This window comes from Giraffa tippelskirchi, chromosome 6, assembly GCF_054371585.1.
Source record: "Giraffa tippelskirchi isolate mGirTip1 chromosome 6, T2T-mGirTip1v1.2.pri, whole genome shotgun sequence".
NCBI classification, from domain to species: Eukaryota; Metazoa; Chordata; class Mammalia; order Artiodactyla; family Giraffidae; genus Giraffa; species Giraffa tippelskirchi.
Genome location: NC_137280.1, coordinates 138,226,237 through 138,244,459, shown reverse-complemented (window position 1 = coordinate 138,244,459; position 18,223 = coordinate 138,226,237). Strand labels below are relative to the sequence as shown.

Here is an 18,223-nt window from a genome sequence, read left to right as displayed (position 1 = left end):
TTCCAGGAAGCTCCCTTGATTTTCAGAAAGCCCTTTCCTTCCTGACCTTTCCCCCCTTAATCTGAGTCATACAGATACAGCAGGCTACACATGCAGTTGGTAGATGTTTTGATATGCCTACAGATATGCCCATAGTCACAGATTCAGGAATGGGTGTGTGTATATAAACATGTGTGTATACACACACACACACACACACACACACACACACACACACACACACACAGAGTTATACAGTCTGAATCCCTCTGTATTCACAGGGAGATTGCTCCAGGATACCCGAAGATACCAAAATTCGTGGATGCTCAGGTCCCTTATATAAAATGGCATGGTATAGTCAGCCCTTTGTAACCTCGATTTGGAACTTGTGGATATGGAAGGCCAACTGTATACAGACGATATATAAATATGCACACACACCACACATATATATTCATATAATATGCATATGTAAATATACATATCTGCTTTTTCTAAGCTGATAGGAACACCCTTCTATGTCATTACATATTTCACAATGTTGACATAAGTGTAATACTGTTAAAATCAGTCCCCTATTATTTAACATATTTGAGAGTTCTTCACTGTTCTAAACAATGCTCCCATGAAATACTAGCTTAACCAAGTTAGTAGGCAGCCGGCACACTGGACTCTGGGGTCAGACAGATCTGTGTTTGACTTATCCCCACCTACTACTCTCTGCTGACCTGGGACAAGCCGTTTCACCTTCCTAAATTTCTGTTTCCTTATCTATCAAATAGAACAGTAGAACGTAAAGAGCTTAGTATTGGGCCTGGCAGATAGTAAGTGCTCAGGCCAGAAACTGCAGCAACCTGGGAGGCAGAGGAGGAGTCACTGTCCCCCTGACCAATGTCATTCTGTACACTCCTATGTTGTAGTCTGTGACAAAAACCCTCGGAGTGACAGGTGGCAGCCCTCTACAGCAGTTAAATGCTGCCTTAATTTAAGAATGCATTACTGCTTCTGTTTTTATTTCTCTTACTGTTTTCTACAGGTTTTAGGTCGATGTAACAAACTATACAAAGGGAGAGTAAATACATTTGAGAGCACTTAAAAAAAAAAAACCTGCTTTGCTATTTTACAGTTTTGGTGAAAATGATTCATGCTCATTATAAATAATTTAGACAACACCAAGAAAGCACAAAGAAGAAAATAAAATTCCAGATCCCACCAATCAGGATGGAGCATGGTTGGCACATTGGTTGTGGTCTTCTTTTCCTTGCTAGCCCTGTGGTGCCCCAGGGCAAGCCATGGCCAGCATCTGCTTTTTAATGTCTGTTGACCTTCAGCAGATTGACATTAACAGAGGTGTGCTCCAGCTCTGTCCCCCTCAGCCAATCTCTGACAGTTTCATTAACCCCATTAAATCATGCAGGTGCCGTTACACCTCCTGGGCTTGCTAATCTCTGTTCAGCTCTGGTAAGTTAAAACCTGGCTGGAAAGTTGGATGTGCCTTGTTAACCTCCATTAAACCCTATTAAATTTCCTAACTAGAGTCTGAGTGACTTTGAGGAATCCCTCATTAAAGTGGGGCGAGTCCAGTTGATCAGGACAAGGGGAACTGTTGCAGCTGCACAGCTGCATAGCGTGGTGCTCCGGAGCTCTTTGGTGGTGGAGCTGACAAGTGTCCCTCGGCTGGACAATCCTGGGACTCACTCCCAGGAGTGCTTCCAGCTCTTGCTGTTACCTGGGCAGTTCCTAGACCTCTCCGAGCTTATGTTTACTTCTCTATAAACTGGAGTTAATAACAGTTCCTACTTGATATGACTGCAGTGAGACTGGATACACCAATGTATGTAAAATTAGTAACAGGTTCTCTGCTATGTACACTGCCTGTGTGTGTGCTCAGTCACTCCAGTTGTATCCGACTCTTTGTGACCCCATGGACTGTAGCCCGCCAGGCTCCTCTGTTCATGGGATTTCCCAGGCAAGACACTGGAGTGGGTTGCCATTTCCTTCTCCAGGAGATCTTCCTGACCCAGGGATTGAACCCACATCTCCTCTGTCTCCTGCATTGCAGGTGGGTTCTTTACCTTCTGAGTCACCTGGGAAGCCCTGCACACTGCACTCGATGGCTATTATATCCGGATGTAGAAGATCCTTACAAACTAAAAAACTGTTAAGTAAATGGAAGATTCAATTCCAGACATTTTTTGTGTCTTCCTACATGCCAGGCACTGTGGATTATTTTCATTCTGTTTTTTGTTTTTTCTCCAGAGGGAAGAGCATCTATTCCAATGATTCATCTTCAAAGTGTCTTCGCTGTGCACATCACTGTATTTGCTCAGCTCTGACCTTTCTGAGCTGCTTGAGGCTGACGGTAGCTTCTTTGCCTTCCTGGGCCTTAGGTGGTTGGACTTAGGGCCATCTGCATCTGGATGTGCGAATTCCCCAGGGGATTTTTCCTGGGCTGCCCTGGCAGAGTTTCATTAAGTAGGTCTTACTGGGAATTTCTAACCAGTATTCCTGATGAGTTCGAAGTTGCTGAATTGAGAAACCACTGGACCAGTTTTATACTTCTCAACTCTAATAAGCTTGAGTCTTAGTTGGGGAAATTAAAAAACTCATATTCCTAGAATTCAGCCCCTGAGCTTTCCATACTGAGAATCTGGGGTGGGTCCCAGGAATTGGCACTGTAACAGTCTGATGGGGGTGGGAGGTGGCAAGTACCACCTTTCCAAAAGGCTGGACCTCAGCTGATCTGATATTCAACATTCTAAAGGTCTGTTTTGAAAAAAGGATGGCTAGTTCCCAGTAGAACTTACTGTACCAGTAAGCTGTGGGCTCATCCTTCCATAATGACTGTCCATCACAACTGATGTCTGTGGATCCTCATGAGGTCAACTTCAGCAGGGGTTGGCCAGTTTAGGGGAAACCTGGCAACAAAATACCTCTCCTAGGTTCAGTGTGTGAGGGGTCGGAGGCAGCTCTCAGCAGTAACATGTGAAAGGGAGGGCACAGACAGAGAAGTGGAAGGAACTACTTATGTTATATCTCAGATCAAGAGACTGCATGGTAGAAGACTGGACCTTCCTTTGCTTTGTGAAGGAAGAGGACTCTGAAAAATGGCATGCTTCAGCAACAACCTATCACTGACCCTGAAGGCTCCAGGTGACAAGTAAGACTCCCCACTCTCCTTGCCACCTAGGATGCTGAGAAATCCACCTCCACACTATTTGCACTATTTCTCGCTTTGAAGATTTCTGTTTAAAATTTCAGAGTTTGCATGCCCATATGGCAAAAATAGGCGGCTTCCCTGGTGGCTCAGATGGTGAAGAATCCACCTGCAATGCGGGGAACCTGGGTTCGATCACTGGGTCAGGAAGATCCCCTGGAGGAGGACATGGCAACCCACTCCAGTATTCTTGCCTGGAGAATCCCCACGGACAGAGGAAGCTGGTGGGCTATGGTCCATGGGGTCGCAGAGAGTCGGACACAACTGAACAACTCAACACAACGTGTAACACACAGAGGGAGCCGCCCTTAGAAGGGACTTGGATTTTCCAGTTTGCAACTCGCTCTGCGCCCCCAGCAAGCATTTCAATTTGCAACTATCCATCCAGTAGGTGGGTGGATAACTATACATGGATAACTGAAGACCAGAGTGAAGCTCTGGGGCCAGGGTACCTGCTATGCTGGGTAGCAGTCAGGCTCGACTCCGGCCGATCAGCTGCACTCAGTTTGCACAGGAGTGAACAGGAGGGCAGGGTCAGACTTCCGTGACCTGCACTCATGCAGGGTGCACTGGGGGTGGAAGGGCAAATGGAGGGAAGGCGGCTATCACCAGTCACTGTCCCACACACCAGGGGCTGAACGCACAAGTGAAAGATCTGAGCTCCATGTGGGCGGTCAAAGGGAACAACAGAATGTGTCTCTTGTTTCTCATTTAGATTGTTTATTAAGAGCAAAAGTTGGGCCATCCCATCTGTGTGATATTGCAACATGAAAAGTCATATACATACTAAGGAGACCCCACAGAATTGAGAGCCTTTCAACAGTACAGAGCCATAGATTACAAAATTAAAATACAAATGATCCCCCCCAATTGGCAGGAAACATGTACAATGAGGAGGCCTGGAATGGAAGGGCACTTGCTTTTCGATAAGGCAGTTACAAAATGGAAAAAAAAACAAAACCCAAACCAACCCGCACCCCTAAAACACTCTGATGGGCTGAACAGATAACAGACATGTGAAATAGGGATCCTGCACAAGCCTCTGCCATTGGCAAAGATGTGTTCATCAAATGAAAGCCACTGAAGAGTTTGTGTTTGAAGATGCAAGCCAGATGAAATGACTGCAGACATTCCTATGGTAAGAAAAGTCCCACCCTGCCTCCAGCTGGATTCCACCTCAAAAAATGGGATTGACTTTACTCTTCCTAACCATGAACTTGGAAACAGTCTGTAATAAAATGAAAGGAATACAAAAGCACCTCTAGAGCACCACGCTTCCCAGGGCGTGGTCTTGAGCTCACCTGTCCTTCAGTTCAACTGCCTCTCTCACTAACAGGGACGGTGGCTGGGAATGGCTGGGCCACAGAGCTGTGTCTGCTCAAGCCAGGGTCACCTGACTGACCCACCTGAAAGGCAAGTGCATTTTGTGAGAACTTAGATTCTAGGACACCACATTTCCCGCCAGGACTCTGGAACCTTGGTCTTAAATTACAGCCTCCTTCTGATCTCCCCTCCCATTCATTTTACAAAACTCAACTGATGGCCTTCCCAGTCAGATCTTACCGCCTTGAGTTCTGAAGGTTGGTTCACAGTCCCTGAGAACCAGGCTGGCCTGGGGAACCTCTGCTCAGTGGCAGGTCACAAGGAGCTGAGGGCAAGCTCCCTTGCAGACTGGGTTCCAGCTATGCTGTGAGTTGTGAAGTGTACAAGCACTAAGTGGGTCTAGATGATGCCAAAGCATTCGGGCAAGTCTTTTCGAATCTTGGTTTCCTCATCTCTAAAAATCAATGACTGGGCAATGGCAACCTTTAAGGAGTTTCCAGCTTGAAAATATGGCACCTCTCTGACACTGAGACATGTGGCTTCCCCAAGTTCCTAAGCTTTGCTTTCTCCATAAAAGCAGTGTGTGCAGTACTTGCAGGAATCTTAAGGTGTAAGCCATTAGGGGCTATTTAACCTTTCAACTCCAGGCAGAGCATGATCATAGTTTACAATCTTCCAGCTAAAACTTTTCCTAAGTTTTGTGAGGCAAACACAAAACTAAGGCCTCTTCTGTCCTAAGGTATTTTTTTTAGCAGTTCTGAGAGCACTCTCTTCTCCCCTGACCTCCTCCATCAGCTTTAGCAAGATTGAGGGAGTATAACTGGAATTTCCTCAACATCTTCAATAAGGAACTAAATGGACTAATAATACTTAGGGGGGAGAACAGTTGGGACACCCAAGTGTCTGTTTGCTAGCCGCTCCTTCCCCAAAGACAAACACTATGCCCTGGGATGGTGCCAGCGATTAGTCCTTGGCTAACTTACTTGGCCCCCATTAGGCAGAGACTAAGATGGAAATTACAGAGAACATAGAAAAGCCAGAGGTTTTCAAAGAGAGGACAGGCTTCCCTAGGAGGTAGTGAGTTCTCTGTCCTCGGAGGTGTTTAAGCCCAGACGGCGCAAACCTTGGTGGGACGGTTGTAGGCAGAATGTCAGCACCTATGGGAGACTGGACTGGATGACTTAGAGGTCCTTTCCCAACTTTTGGATCTTGTCTCTGTAATGAGAGTCCTCAGATGATTTCCGTGCAGCAACAGCTCTGGGATCCGTGGTTGGGCTCCTGAGTAAGTTTCCACTCTGGCTTTCTCCTTCCTACCATGCAGGTGCCCTCCAGGATGTTAACAAAAAGTTCCCACTAAATAAACAGCTGAAATGCCAAGGTTAGATGCAACATTCCAGCTGCAAGCAGTTATTCATATCTGTTCTCTGGAAGACTAGCTGTGACTATTTAGCTATGACAGGAACATCTAACAACTTGGCGGCTGCATCACATACATGAAATTCCTCTTCCTTTTACACCCCTGGTCTTGAATCCTTTGGTTGCAATCTCTCAAGGGATTTGGCTATGATCTTTTTCACATGCTGTTGCCAACCTAAGAGTTTGTTCACTGAAATAAGAAGTTTATCCATTTGTTTTTTAAAAACCTTAAAAGGAAGCAACACGGATGGCAATATGTTGACAATTCCATGTGACACTCTTCAGGGCACAGGAAAGAACCAAGTGGGCTGGAACTGAGGCAGGAGCCGTGCTCTTTAAGAAGACAAAGCCAGTTCTGGATTGCATATTCCAGTTTTGCCCAGGAGCACCAAGAGAGAAGGCAATGCTGCGACGTGACAGGTGGAGAGAAGCACGAGTCCTTGACGGGTGGTAGAAAAATGCAGGCAGCCACGATGAGTGCTGCGGTCCCCAAGCCCCACTGCTCCCCACAGCCAGACCTGGTTGCTTTGGAGGGTCGGCCACCTCGAACAGGCAGACGTCTCCTGCTCCAGATCAAACCGTGGGAAACTGCAGAAGAGGCTAAGGCAAGGGCTTAGTGGTCTGATGAAATAGATTTCTGCACACAAGAAAAATACAAGCTCAGAGAGTTTTGTCTTTTCTCTCATCTAACATGCTTTCAAAGGTTGAAAAGACATGTACAACCTCCACTCTCCAAAGGCCTTCTCCTTAGAGGAAAGCGGGCACAGGACTTGAGGGTGCACAGCATCTGGCTGAGGGGGAAGCTTCCCCAGGTTTCACGTGGGAACGAAAGCACTCACAGCCACGCTTGAACAGATGGGACCTAATACCACAGCTTCTTGTACAGAAATGCACTGCTGTCTCTTAACTAGGAACACAAGTCTGCTGTTGAAGAAACAGTGACATGACCTATACATCCACAATTCTGGTTCAAACATCAGAAAAATACACTTTTTTTCTCAATGAGTTGTGGACATTTCCAGAGAGCAAGTTCCCAATGCCTTAAGTCTATCTGCCCCAAACTCCAGCCTGACGAGAAAACACTTTCCTGGATAAAGGGGGCTTGGTGTTTGATGCCTTCAAAGCCGTTCTAACTCAGCTTCTCAGGGAAAAAAAAAAAATCTACTTTAGAGCCTTCTTGATGCCCACACATCAAGAGCCTTCAGCTGTGAGTAGTGAGACTCTTTAAATACCTATTGAATCTGCACAACTGAAAACACACAGAGCACCCTGAGGTGCCTTCCATGGCCAAGTGTGTGGAGATGAGATCCACTCAGTCTCAAGTATGCGCTATGTACACTCATTTACACATATCGGAAAAGGCTGCAATCCGCTAGACGTGCGCGGCGAACACTGGTGAAAGCTGGGCTGCACCTGAATACACGGTGCTTTCCTGAGTGACAGTGGTGGCCCTAGCCCTGTCCCCAGAGAGCACACTCCGTGGAAGTGACACCTTTGGCCACTCTACCACTCTGCTCGGTGTGTATGTGTTGGGGGTTGTTCTGACTTCTCTGTGTGGATGCTCAGATTAAGTCATCTATGAGATACTAAAACACTCTGCCAGGCTACGCTGTCCAATGCTGCTTCTATTTTTTAAGGCTTAAGGAAGAACTCAGAATGAAAACTGAGTTAGAAAGCGGTACCTTTGACCACAATATATGTCAAGGTGGTCAGAAATTAGAATTCAAGTCCTTTCTTCTCTTTTCTTCCCACTCCCTGTCCACATCCTCTGCCTCCCAAAACACTAACTAGAAAATTTTGCAAAAGCATACTTTTGGGTATAAAGCTTTGTTTTCAAAGGATACTTTGGCTCTGATATAATTAGATAGAGGAATCTGAGGTTTTGAACATAAAAATCAGGTAATTATTAATACTTAAAAAAAAACACAACACTTTAGCAATCTTTCCCCCTAAAAGAGAGGCAAATTGCTCACAAAAATGAACATCAGATGGCACTGACCTGTGTTGCTCAAACCCATGATTTGTTGCTGACCCCCAAGGAGGCCAAAGCTGGTCAGACTTTCTATCCCAGAGCTGGACTTCGGAGCAGAAACCACCTGGTCCTTGGCAGCTTCCTTGTGGTTGTGAATTAAGGATTAGTACTTCTGAAAACATGAGCCCCAAACCACTAAGTATCTCCATGTGTCAAAGCATTTCTGGCCCAGGAGAATGACCGGAGTCCCAATACGTCACTTGACCCTGAAGCATGAAGCGTGGAGAGGTGCACAACGGGCCACGGCTCGCAGGAGGGGCTCTGCATCAGGGTTTCTGGCACCTCCACAAATACAGCTTGGCACGTGAGTCTGCCCTGGAGTCCCGGTCTGACCTGAAACCTCCTGCTGGTGCATCAGGACTTCCTCATGCTCTACAAGTGAAGTGGTGAGCAACAGGAACGGCAGAGGCCTCCATACCAAGAGGTGGGAAGCCCAAGACTGGCTCTGCTAGTGACAGCTGGATGTGCCAGTAAACCCTGCCTGAGTGCCTACTGTGTGCACAGCACAGAGCTGGTGAGGGGCTGGGCTCAAATGATTTGCTGATAAGCGACAAAGCGTGGTATCTATGTCCCCGGCAGACGTCTGCTCATGCACCTCTCTGCCAGCCGTACCTCGCTGCTGGTCCGGGGCTATAGCTCACAAGTGGTCGCGTGGAATTACAAGGTGACTACCAAAATATCTGTCATCCCACATGTCCAGCAGAATTGACTTAATGCTCTGTAGAATGCGGCAAGGCATTGTTTTCCTTTCATTCTTTTTCCGATCTTGGTGTTTTTTTTTAGTCCGGTAGTTGCCTTAAAAGAAAGTCTGTGTATAAACATGCTGAATCATGAGAACATAATCCTCCTGCCCGAAAAGATTTACAGTATTCATTATTCAAACTTTTTTATTTACAATAAAATTTAACAGTCTTTATGGGCTTAAATGTAGCAGATGTCACCTGTGCATTAAGTATTACACTTCATTCCTTGAAGGTGTGCTTCATCACTCAAGCTGCTTGCCGCTCTCTGACTTCTGGTCTAGTCTACTCTTGTTACTCTTCACCATGTAGATGAAGTAAGCCAGGGTCTCCTTTTCATTAACAGGTATGTTCCTGAAGTGTCGGCTGACAGTCTATATGGGAGGGAAAAACAGAGCCCATTAAACCATGTTAATAAACCAGCGCCGCTGATTCTCAGTTGTGTAAAAGGGAAACAAGCAAGCTGCTTCCAGAGCTGGGAGGGAGTTATGATTACTGCACAACTCCCCGCAGTGCTCCAGAATGCAGAATGCGTATGCCCTTTTTCCCCAGGCTTAGGGGATTTGGTTTCCAGGCTTCCAAAAGCAACATTTTAACCCACAGCACTCCCAAGATGCAGTCCTATTTCAGGGGCAGCCAGCTTATCCATCACAGCATAGTCTCACGGTCATCCCCATGGAGGAGGAGACTGGGACTGCTGTGGGTGACCAGCTGCTACCATAACCTCTCAGGCCCTGGAATTGGGCCGAAAAGTGTCTTTTAAAAATTGTGTCAAATAAACAGCCAAGTGAACAGATGTAAGGGCCTGACACAAAAAATCATCTAAATAGTACATAACTGCCTCTTGAAAGATAACAGATTTGAAGGAAAATTCATCATATATTATATATTCCCAATACTTTGATCTATTTCAAGTCCTGGGAATGCAGTCCCCTCTTGCCCCATCTCATCCCATTCTTCCCACCAGGGGTGGACACTGGTCTTGAAGCATGAAAGGCTTATGTACGTCTATGTTTCATCTGGATGCTAGTGAAGGAGAGGTTTAAGAAAAAATATGGATCAGCAAGAAAGCTCTCAAGTAAAGATCAAAAACCAACAGGGATGTGAGCCCATAAGGAAATCTCTGAATGGACCAAGGGCTCTAGGACAGATAAAAAGAGAGTCAGAGAATGAAAACTACAGAGTGGTTGTCTCTGGGTGGTAGGATTGTATTTTTCATCATTTCCAAATTTTCTATAAAAGACAGAAAAACACATTTAGAAAAGAAGGACGAGAGGATGTCCATATACATATCAATAGGACAGAAGTATCAAGGTAGGCTGTCAGTATATTAAAATAATGGCCAATGGAGCACCCCCACCCCATCCCATGCCCTGAAATAGATAAGGACTCAGGGCAGGAGAAAACATTCTTGGGCTCCATTCATTATAATAAATACTTCTATTACCAATACCAGAGTAGAACAAAATCAAGGAAAGAAAACAAAGAAAAATAGCTCCTACAGAATATGAGTGAAGGTTTAGGGATGATTAATCAGACACACCTCATGTGCAGAATGGAACATATCTGGAAAGAATCTTGCAAAACAAGATTCAAACAAACGAGCAAACAAAAGAACTCTCAGGACTTAGAATCAGGAGCCGTGAGATTCCAAGCTACCAACTTGCTATGTGATTTTAAGCAAGTCCTTTCTTTTTCTCTGTGCCCTGGTTTCTTTTATGGAAATCAGGCCTTTCTAGGTCTAAAGCTGGGGAATTCTAAATTGTGCAAAAGAAGGAAGAGGAAGTTGCTTCCAGAGGCATGGAGGGGTTATGTATAGACACACAGGGAGAATCAAGGTCACGGTCAGCAGCACGGTGCGGGTGCTCCTTCTTTAGAGGTCAAGTTTGTCTACCTACTTCTGCTAACTGGGCCTTATTGAAGCCTGGTCTGGTCTGCAATTTGTAGTGTCGTTTATAACGTCGGAGAGTGTTCACCTGCAGCTGGAACAGATCAACCTAGAGAGAAGAGGAGAAACACATTATCCATCACCTGACCAGCCAGGACTCATCAAATGCCCTCTATGTGCCTAGCACTGTGCTAGGTAGGGGTGGGGAGGGAGAGGACTACAGACAAGTCTTAGAAATGGCCCACTGAGGACTAATTACTGGCTGGGAGGACAGAAACAACAGTAGAAGCAGAATTCTGGCCCGGGAGGGGTGGTCCTAGAAGGCTGATGGAGGTAGTGAAGCTTATGCTAAGGACAGGCAAGGTTTTGAAAGGGAGCAAGGAACAGAGAGTAGGGAATTATAGAGAAGGCCATGAGCTCAGCCAGCCAGGGGAGACACACACGGGCTAGGGGATCAGAGGCACTTATGGTGGGTTTAAAGGGTGAGACTGGGTGGTAGCATGTCTTGACAAGCAGAAGCTGCGTTCCTGGGTTGGGGGTGGGGGGTGGTGCTATCCCCAGAAGATGAATCTGTGGTGGTTTGTAGGAAGACTGGCGTGCGGGGGGATGACAGAGGGAGCTGCTACACTGATGATCCAGAAATGAGATGGGAAAGCAGGGGTGCTGATGCTGGAGGGGGCAGCAGGCAAGGAGAGAAAAGGGAAAAGCAGACAGACATCCTGGAGGACAGGTCAGAGCTTGGCCCAGAGTGGACAGAGGGGCGTGAAGGAGGACAGCAGGATGTACTAGTGTTCTCAGATAGTTCTCCCCTAGGCCTAGCCTTCGGGTGTGAGGATCCTTAACCGCCCCCCGCCCAGAGACAGTTCAAAGCTACTGTAGCACATGTACAAATCGGCTGGCTAGGGTCAGGGTTTCTGCAGATGACTGGGTAACAGAGGGGAAAGGACTCTCCTTTTATTTTTTCTAATAAAGGAAGAGAGGAAAGCTGCACAGTCATGAAACAGTGAAGGCCCAGAAAGTTGGGCTGCCTTTACCTGCCTCTAAAAGAGATGTTCTTGCTTCAGGCAGGTGGAGAGCACTTAAAAACAAAATGAATGATCAATATGAGGGACCAAAGTCCTTCATTCTTTTCAAACATTCTTCAAATCTTTTTTTTTGTGAAAGGCATTTTGATAGTGAATACATCCCTTTCTTCATAAAATAATAATAATAATGCTAAAAGCATTAGAAAGATACTGTAAATCAGTGATAGAGAAGGGGACACAGAGAGGGGCAGGGGGAAAGGGCCATATTTTCAAAGATTTTTCCTCCACATTTGCAGACAAAGGCCCACCTACTCTTTCTATTCCTACACAGTCATTTTCACCCTGAGTGCTAACAGGCAGTTGCCTTATGAAATATTCATGCATCAACTATTCAATGTACATTATAAATGGTTCTTCTTTTGCTGAGTCTTAAGTGAAAACAATTTAGGTAGAAAGAAAATTCGATATTTCTTCCTATAACCTTGCTTAGTACACACTGGCACTTTGAAGGGATGGTGGCCTTCTGGTTTGAGAAGTGATGGTTCTCAGCAGGACAATTCTGCCCCCAGAGGACACCTGCAATGTCTGGAGACACTGGGAGTGGTGGTGTGCCTGGCACCTGGTGGGTAGAGGCCAGGGATGCTGCTGAACATCCTACGGGGCACAGGACAGCCGCCACCACAAAGAATTATCTGCTCCAAATGTCAACAGTGCCACTGTTGAGAAACTCTGTGCCAGTGTAACTGACCTTGGAACAGATCTTTGGGAATAAGCCTGGACCAGGAATCAGAGAGTGATAGAAAATCCGAGCTGGTGGGACCTGACAATGTACACCTTCATTTTGCAGACCAAGAAACAAAGTGGAACTGACTTCCCCGATCCATACATGCTCAGTCTCCAACTTTAAGGGCAAAACCAAAGTTCTGAAAAACCTGGCATTGTGGTTGCATTAAGTATTTTTCAGGGGCTTCTTGAAGAAAGGCAGCACAGATACTGAAGAGGGCACTGGGCTGGGGCCCCCAAATTGAGTGTGTGACCCTGAGTGTCTGTACCTATCAGTAAAATGGTGGGGCAGTTAGACCAGTTGATTTCTAAGCTTTCAGCGCTCAGATTCCATATTACAATGATGCTATGATTCACTTTTCAAATACACCACAGCAACACAAAGGGGACTAAAGTTACTTCTTAGACCAGGCCAGAGGTAAGGATCAGGTCAGAATTCATTCTCCCAGCTTTCTCAAGGTGAAGTTTTGGGCTTTTACCTCAGGAATGTCAGTGTCATGCTCAGGAGAATCTCCACCATCGTCACTTGTCTTCCTCTTCCTTTTATTTCGTACACTCTGGATGAAATTTTTGTGGAAATCGCAAATATACAGGTGCCTTACCTGATGGGAAGCAAATTAAAGTCAGTGCTGCAAGGAGATCCAATCAATCCATCCTAAAAGAGATCAATCCTGGGTGTTCATTGGAAGGTCTGATGTGGAAGCTGAAACTCCAATACTTTGGCCACCTCATGTGAAGGGTTGACTCATTGGAAAAGACCCTAATGCTGTAGGATTGGGGGCGGAAGGAGAAGGGGACGACAGAGGATGAGATGGTTGGATGGCATAATGGACTCGATGGACATGGGTTTGGGTGGACTCCAGGAGTTGGTGATGGACAGAGAGGCCTGGTGTGCTGCAATTCATGGGGTCGCAGAGAGTCGTACACGACTGAGCGACTGAACTGAACTGAACTGAACTGCCAGTCCTATGGAAACAGCAACAGGTATCTGTCAAATTATGGGCCTTTTCTCCTTTGTGAGGCATTGGAGACACCACAGGAAGAAACAGATACAAGCCATCATTTCCACAACGAGAACCCCTCAAAGAGAACACTAATATCACACCGGGCAGTGCATTATAAATCAAGTTCCCCCTGAACGATAAACACAAAACATGTGACAGATACAGCAAAGGGCAGGGCCCCTGCAGCTGAGGTAGCTGGAGTGGAAGTCCCTGACCCGAAGGGAGGACCTGCAGGGAGACAGGAAGCATTCTGGATGGAACAGCCAAGACTTAAGTTTCAAAGGAGGCTGACAGAAGGCGTGAGTGAGGAAACCCTGAGGAGACCGTGTCACTTAGATGAAAGTGACTGCCTGTGTAGGAGCATCAGGAGAAATTCAGGGGTTTGGGACATGAGAACAGCTTAGACTTTCCTTCAAACAAGACAGCGTCCCCCTGCGATGTGACATCTTCAGACCTGTAGGAGTAACTTATACGGGGCTGGAATGCACTGCCCCTGGGAGCAGGAAAGCGGGCACTGTGGTAATGACAGGGTAGCGGGCCATCCTATTTTTACATTGACAATAGCAACTACTGTACCATGACAACCCTCTGAAAAACTATTTCTATGTATCAATTTATAATTCTTGCATCAGTACTCATAGAATCCACAAAGAGAAGCAGAAAGAGGTGCAGAGATTCTCACAAGGTGAAACCACATAAAAGAAGCTGGATACCACTGCTGATTTTCTGATGTAGGCTGGAGGCATAATAGTAAGTGAAGGTGGAAGCAGCAGCTAAGATGTGAAGGACGTGTTTTTATTAAGAATATAAGTACCAGGGTTGAGATGGAGGAACCATTCAAGAACCTAACAAACTGAATGCCTGTGTAAATGACTTGGGGTTGTTGACACTGAACCAGATGTTACACAAATGTTCTTGAGAGACTTCTGAATTTGAGTTTATTCCTCAACTGCTTAAGGATAAAAGCAAGCTGATAGGAAACCAGCATAATTAATTCAGGCCTTTCCATGGAGAAAATAATGGAAACTGTTTCTTATTCACATGAATCAGCACTTTCACGTGGTTAAATTAGTGAGTCATGAGTAGGTTTTACGTTTACATTGTGATAGTGTCTTGCAGACAGCAGGTATCCAATAAATGTTGCTGTACCAACACAGGCAGCCCCTTGAATCTAAAAGCAGCTTAGGCCAGTAAAAGCCACATTTACATATGGCTACAAATTTGAATGACTTTGCCAGATTCAGCTCTGTCAAAGGACTTTCAGACACAGCACGTGTCACAGTCTCAAAGAATCCCATCCAGCTGATGCAAAGACGACTGGACATGCTTTCATCAGGGAAGAAAGCACATTCACAACATATCCTACATCCCTCATGCTAGCTAGTTTCACATGTAAGACTAAGCTGTTCTTCAAATTCACAGACTGACAGACTTGGAAAAAGAACAGGCAGAAGGCATGATTCCTAAAGCTGTGACTGGGAGATTTCAGGTCAAGTTGCTAGAATAATAGAATCCTAGATGGAAAAGAACTCAGTAGTCACTAGTGCAAACCCCCTGGCTCCCATCTCATTTTCTAGAAATATAAACTGAAGCCACCTTGAGTGAGGAAATGACCCGGCCAAGGTCATTAAGACCTTCTAACCCCGGGCACGTGTCCTTCCCTACTGCAACGTCTTCCTTACACTGTTCTCCACTTCCCTCCAGAAAAAAGCAGAGATATGTCAATAGGAGGGATGTTTGAAAGCATGTTATATCTTAATAAATCACAGAACACTGCCAATGTCTATACAGAAGGAGTTAAACTGCCTGAGTTGGATTTAAGGTGCTATTATTTTAAAAGGTTCTCTGCTAGACCCTTTTACAAGATAAATAGTCATTATTCTTCCTTAACCATTTTCAAGTACGTATTGGTTTTCAGAAATTTCAAAGCCCAGTGGCCTTTGGGGAGTTGGGGGTGGAGGAAGGAGGGTGATAGAAAAGGCTCTAAGTGTTGGTTTCACTTTCTGCAACAGCTAAAAATTCTTGTAACACAGCAGTTACTTAGAACTCAATTCCTGCCTAAGCCTGTGAGAAAGAAATAGAATCCCCTTCAGAAATGACTCTACAACACCACCTTGAAACAAACTGAGTGAGTCTGCCTTGAAATCCTACTCCTTCAAAAGCATTACCTTTTGGGGACTCTAGCACCAGGCTCAGGCCGCCTCTCTTCCAGACAGTGTGTATCAAACAGTCAACCTAGCCCTACACAGGTTTTCCAGAGGGGTCACCAGGAAAATGGAGCCTGAGATGCAGCAACACAACTGTACAGATGGTGGGTTTAAAAGAACTAGGAATTTCTTTTTCTTAGGACTGGAAAAAATATTAAGTAAAGACACCCAACAATCTGCACAGAAGGTGGGCAGTGCTTCCATGAGGATGAATCCACTGCTGTCCTAGAATTGTGCATTTCACTTCCATATTGTCCCATTCCAGGCCACCACAGTGGCTAGCCAGTTATTTGCTCTCAGATGAATTCCTTTCATTCACTGATAGAGACTTGTAGTGAGAAAGCCATCAATTCACCCCTAACCACTTAAAAATAGCATCTTTCCATTCAAGAGTTGCAAATATAATTGTTAACTTAAAACAACTGGACGGGAGAGTAAGAGGGTAGATGTGCAGGGAAGATATTTTAAATTTTTTATTTATTGAAGACTTAATCAAGGCTTATGTATGAGGCCCAGAAGTAAATCAGACAACAGATTCAAGGAATTAGCCAGCCTCTTCGGTGCTGTTTGACTTTGGCACCCTCGCTTCCTATCTCTGGGTCTCAGTTTCCGTTGTAACATCAGAAGTGGAAAAAGTGGGTGTCCTTTGAGTTTAATGAGCAATCTCTGATTTCCCCCCAAAGTGGAGAAATTTTGGTCTTAGATGGTAACCACCTAATCTAGCTGGTCCACCTGAATTTTAAATACCCCCCTAATCATTTCCAATTCCATATCACCTGGCAGCCACTTTAGGCTTACAGCAACAGATGTCAAACAAAAAAGTTCTTAATTGGTTGACAATAGGCGCATCTTCAGAATTTTTAGAATAGTTAACTACGAGTGGTGAAATCGCACCAGAAAAGTTTTCTATTCAAATTTAAATTACCCATCCCCACCGCTCCCCGGGCATTTCTAAAGAAGTTAACCCTATGAAAGTGGATTTTCCTCCTTCCAAGTCACTTTGACTGCCTAAGCCACCTCCCAAGGCCAGGTCCTGGCCTTATTTCTGCCACATCCTTGAAAATCCCATTTCTCCACAGCTGCTTGCTAAGCAGCGAGCTCGACGACCCTGTGCAGAAGCTGAGGCCGCCGCAGACAGGAAAGGAGCTGCCACCTTTCCTTTTCTGAAGGAATAACAGGGATCCGAGAAGGAGGGAGAAGTTGGAGAAGAGCCGGGTCCCTTCATCACCTGCTCCTCCGTGGACCAACGAAATGAATCCACCTCTTCCTGCTCCCCTGCCTACACCGATAAAACGCGCTAAAAACTGGTGTCAGATCTTCCCAGGCAGGAAGGGTCCTCGGAGCAGCCCCGCCACCAACCTCCCGGATTTGGGCAGAGTCCTAGTTAGAGCCCGTCAACGCCGAGCGGCCTTTGCAAGCCCGAGTCCAACTCCTCAATCTGCAGATAAAGGGCGGCGAGGCCCAAGGCGGGGAGGGCCCCCGAGTCCCGCCCGCAGCCCGGGGCAGCGGCCCGAGAGCAGCCCGGCGCGGGGACCCAGCCGGGGGCGGGGGCGGACTCACGCTCTTGTCGATGTCCAGCTTGAGTTTCTTCTGCGAGATGCTCTTCTGGACTCTCTTGCTGAAGGAGGCGTTGCCCGCGGGCCGGACGCAGCGCTCGCCGTCCTCGATGAGGCAGCAGCTCTGGCCGTAGCCCGGGGCGGCGGCGGGGGCGGCGGGGGGCCCTTCGCGGCTGTCCTCCTCGGTGCTAAAGCCGTTCATCTCCTCGCTCCGGGCCGGCCCCTCGGGGGGAAGGTTCCCCGTAGGCCACTCCGCAGCCGCGCTCCCCGCGGGGCAGGTCGCCGAGGCCCCCACACTCGAGGGTCCCAGAGTCCGTCTCCAGCCGAGGTGCTGCCCGGCTCCGCGCCCGGGAGGCCCGGCTCCGCTCCGCCGCGCTCCGGCTCCTTCGGTTCCTGGCCCGCGTCTCCACCAAGCCCCTTCCTCCCTGCTCGCGGCCCCGGGGTCGTCTCCCGCGGCTTGCAGGGCCCCGCCGGGAGTCACCCTGAGGCGCCTTCTGCCGGGGGCCCTGAACCGTTACCCTTCGGCGGGGACGTCCAGGAGGGCGTCCCAGGAAGCAGCAGCTCCCCGAGGACTCCGGGCCCGGGTTGCCAGAGGGTTCTGAGGGCCCCCGCCGGCTCCCGCCTCCTTTCGGCTGCCGGGCAAACTCGCCGCCGGGCAGCTCCCCCGGGGTGGCGCGGCCTCCCCGCGCGGGGCCCGGCCTCGAACCCGCGGCGCCCGGGCCCCGCGGCTCGTCCGGCCCGCCCCACCCCTGCAGCCGCTCGGCTGCGCCCCGAGTCCCGAGGCAGCCCCTGGGCCGCCCGGCCGCCGCCCGCCCAACGCTCCGCACCACAACAGTTCGCTCCCCCCCGCCCTCCGCGGGACAGCGGAAGTCCCGCCTCCGCGAGCCCATTGGCAGCCTTTCCTCTCTGGGCGGGGCCTCCGCCGCCGCTGGCACGTCCCATTGGGCGCCATCGCCGCCAGTCCCCGGGGCCTGGCTACTTCCTGGACTCTGCTGGGATGGGTTCAAAGTAGAGAAAGTGGAAGAGGGAAGAGTTCCCCCGGTGAGGGAGACG

The 18,223-nt window shown here is 47.6% G+C and overlaps 1 protein-coding gene across 5 annotated transcripts; it reads right to left on the bottom strand.

The window, feature by feature from the left end:
• Positions 1–3,899: 3,899 nt before the first annotated feature.
• On the bottom strand, positions 3,900–18,003 carry SAP30L (SAP30 like). Of its 5 annotated transcripts, XR_014055583.1 has the most exons (6): positions 17,175–18,003; positions 12,883–13,005; positions 10,606–10,704; positions 8,909–9,081; positions 7,935–8,814; positions 3,900–6,572 (listed from the first exon to the last, which is right to left on the bottom strand). XR_014055583.1 is itself a non-coding variant. In XM_081496015.1 (4 exons), exons 1-4 carry the CDS (start codon positions 17,370–17,372, stop codon positions 8,953–8,955), a joined length of 549 nt encoding a protein of 182 aa, XP_081352141.1. In that variant the 5' UTR covers positions 17,373–18,003; the 3' UTR covers positions 3,900–8,952. The 5 variants fall into 5 exon arrangements, 3 of the variants coding, with proteins under 3 accessions (XP_081352141.1, XP_081352142.1, XP_081352143.1); XR_014055582.1 differs by having other exon boundaries at positions 7,935–9,081; XM_081496015.1 differs by having other exon boundaries at positions 3,900–9,081.
• Between the last annotated feature and the right edge of the window lie 220 nt (positions 18,004–18,223).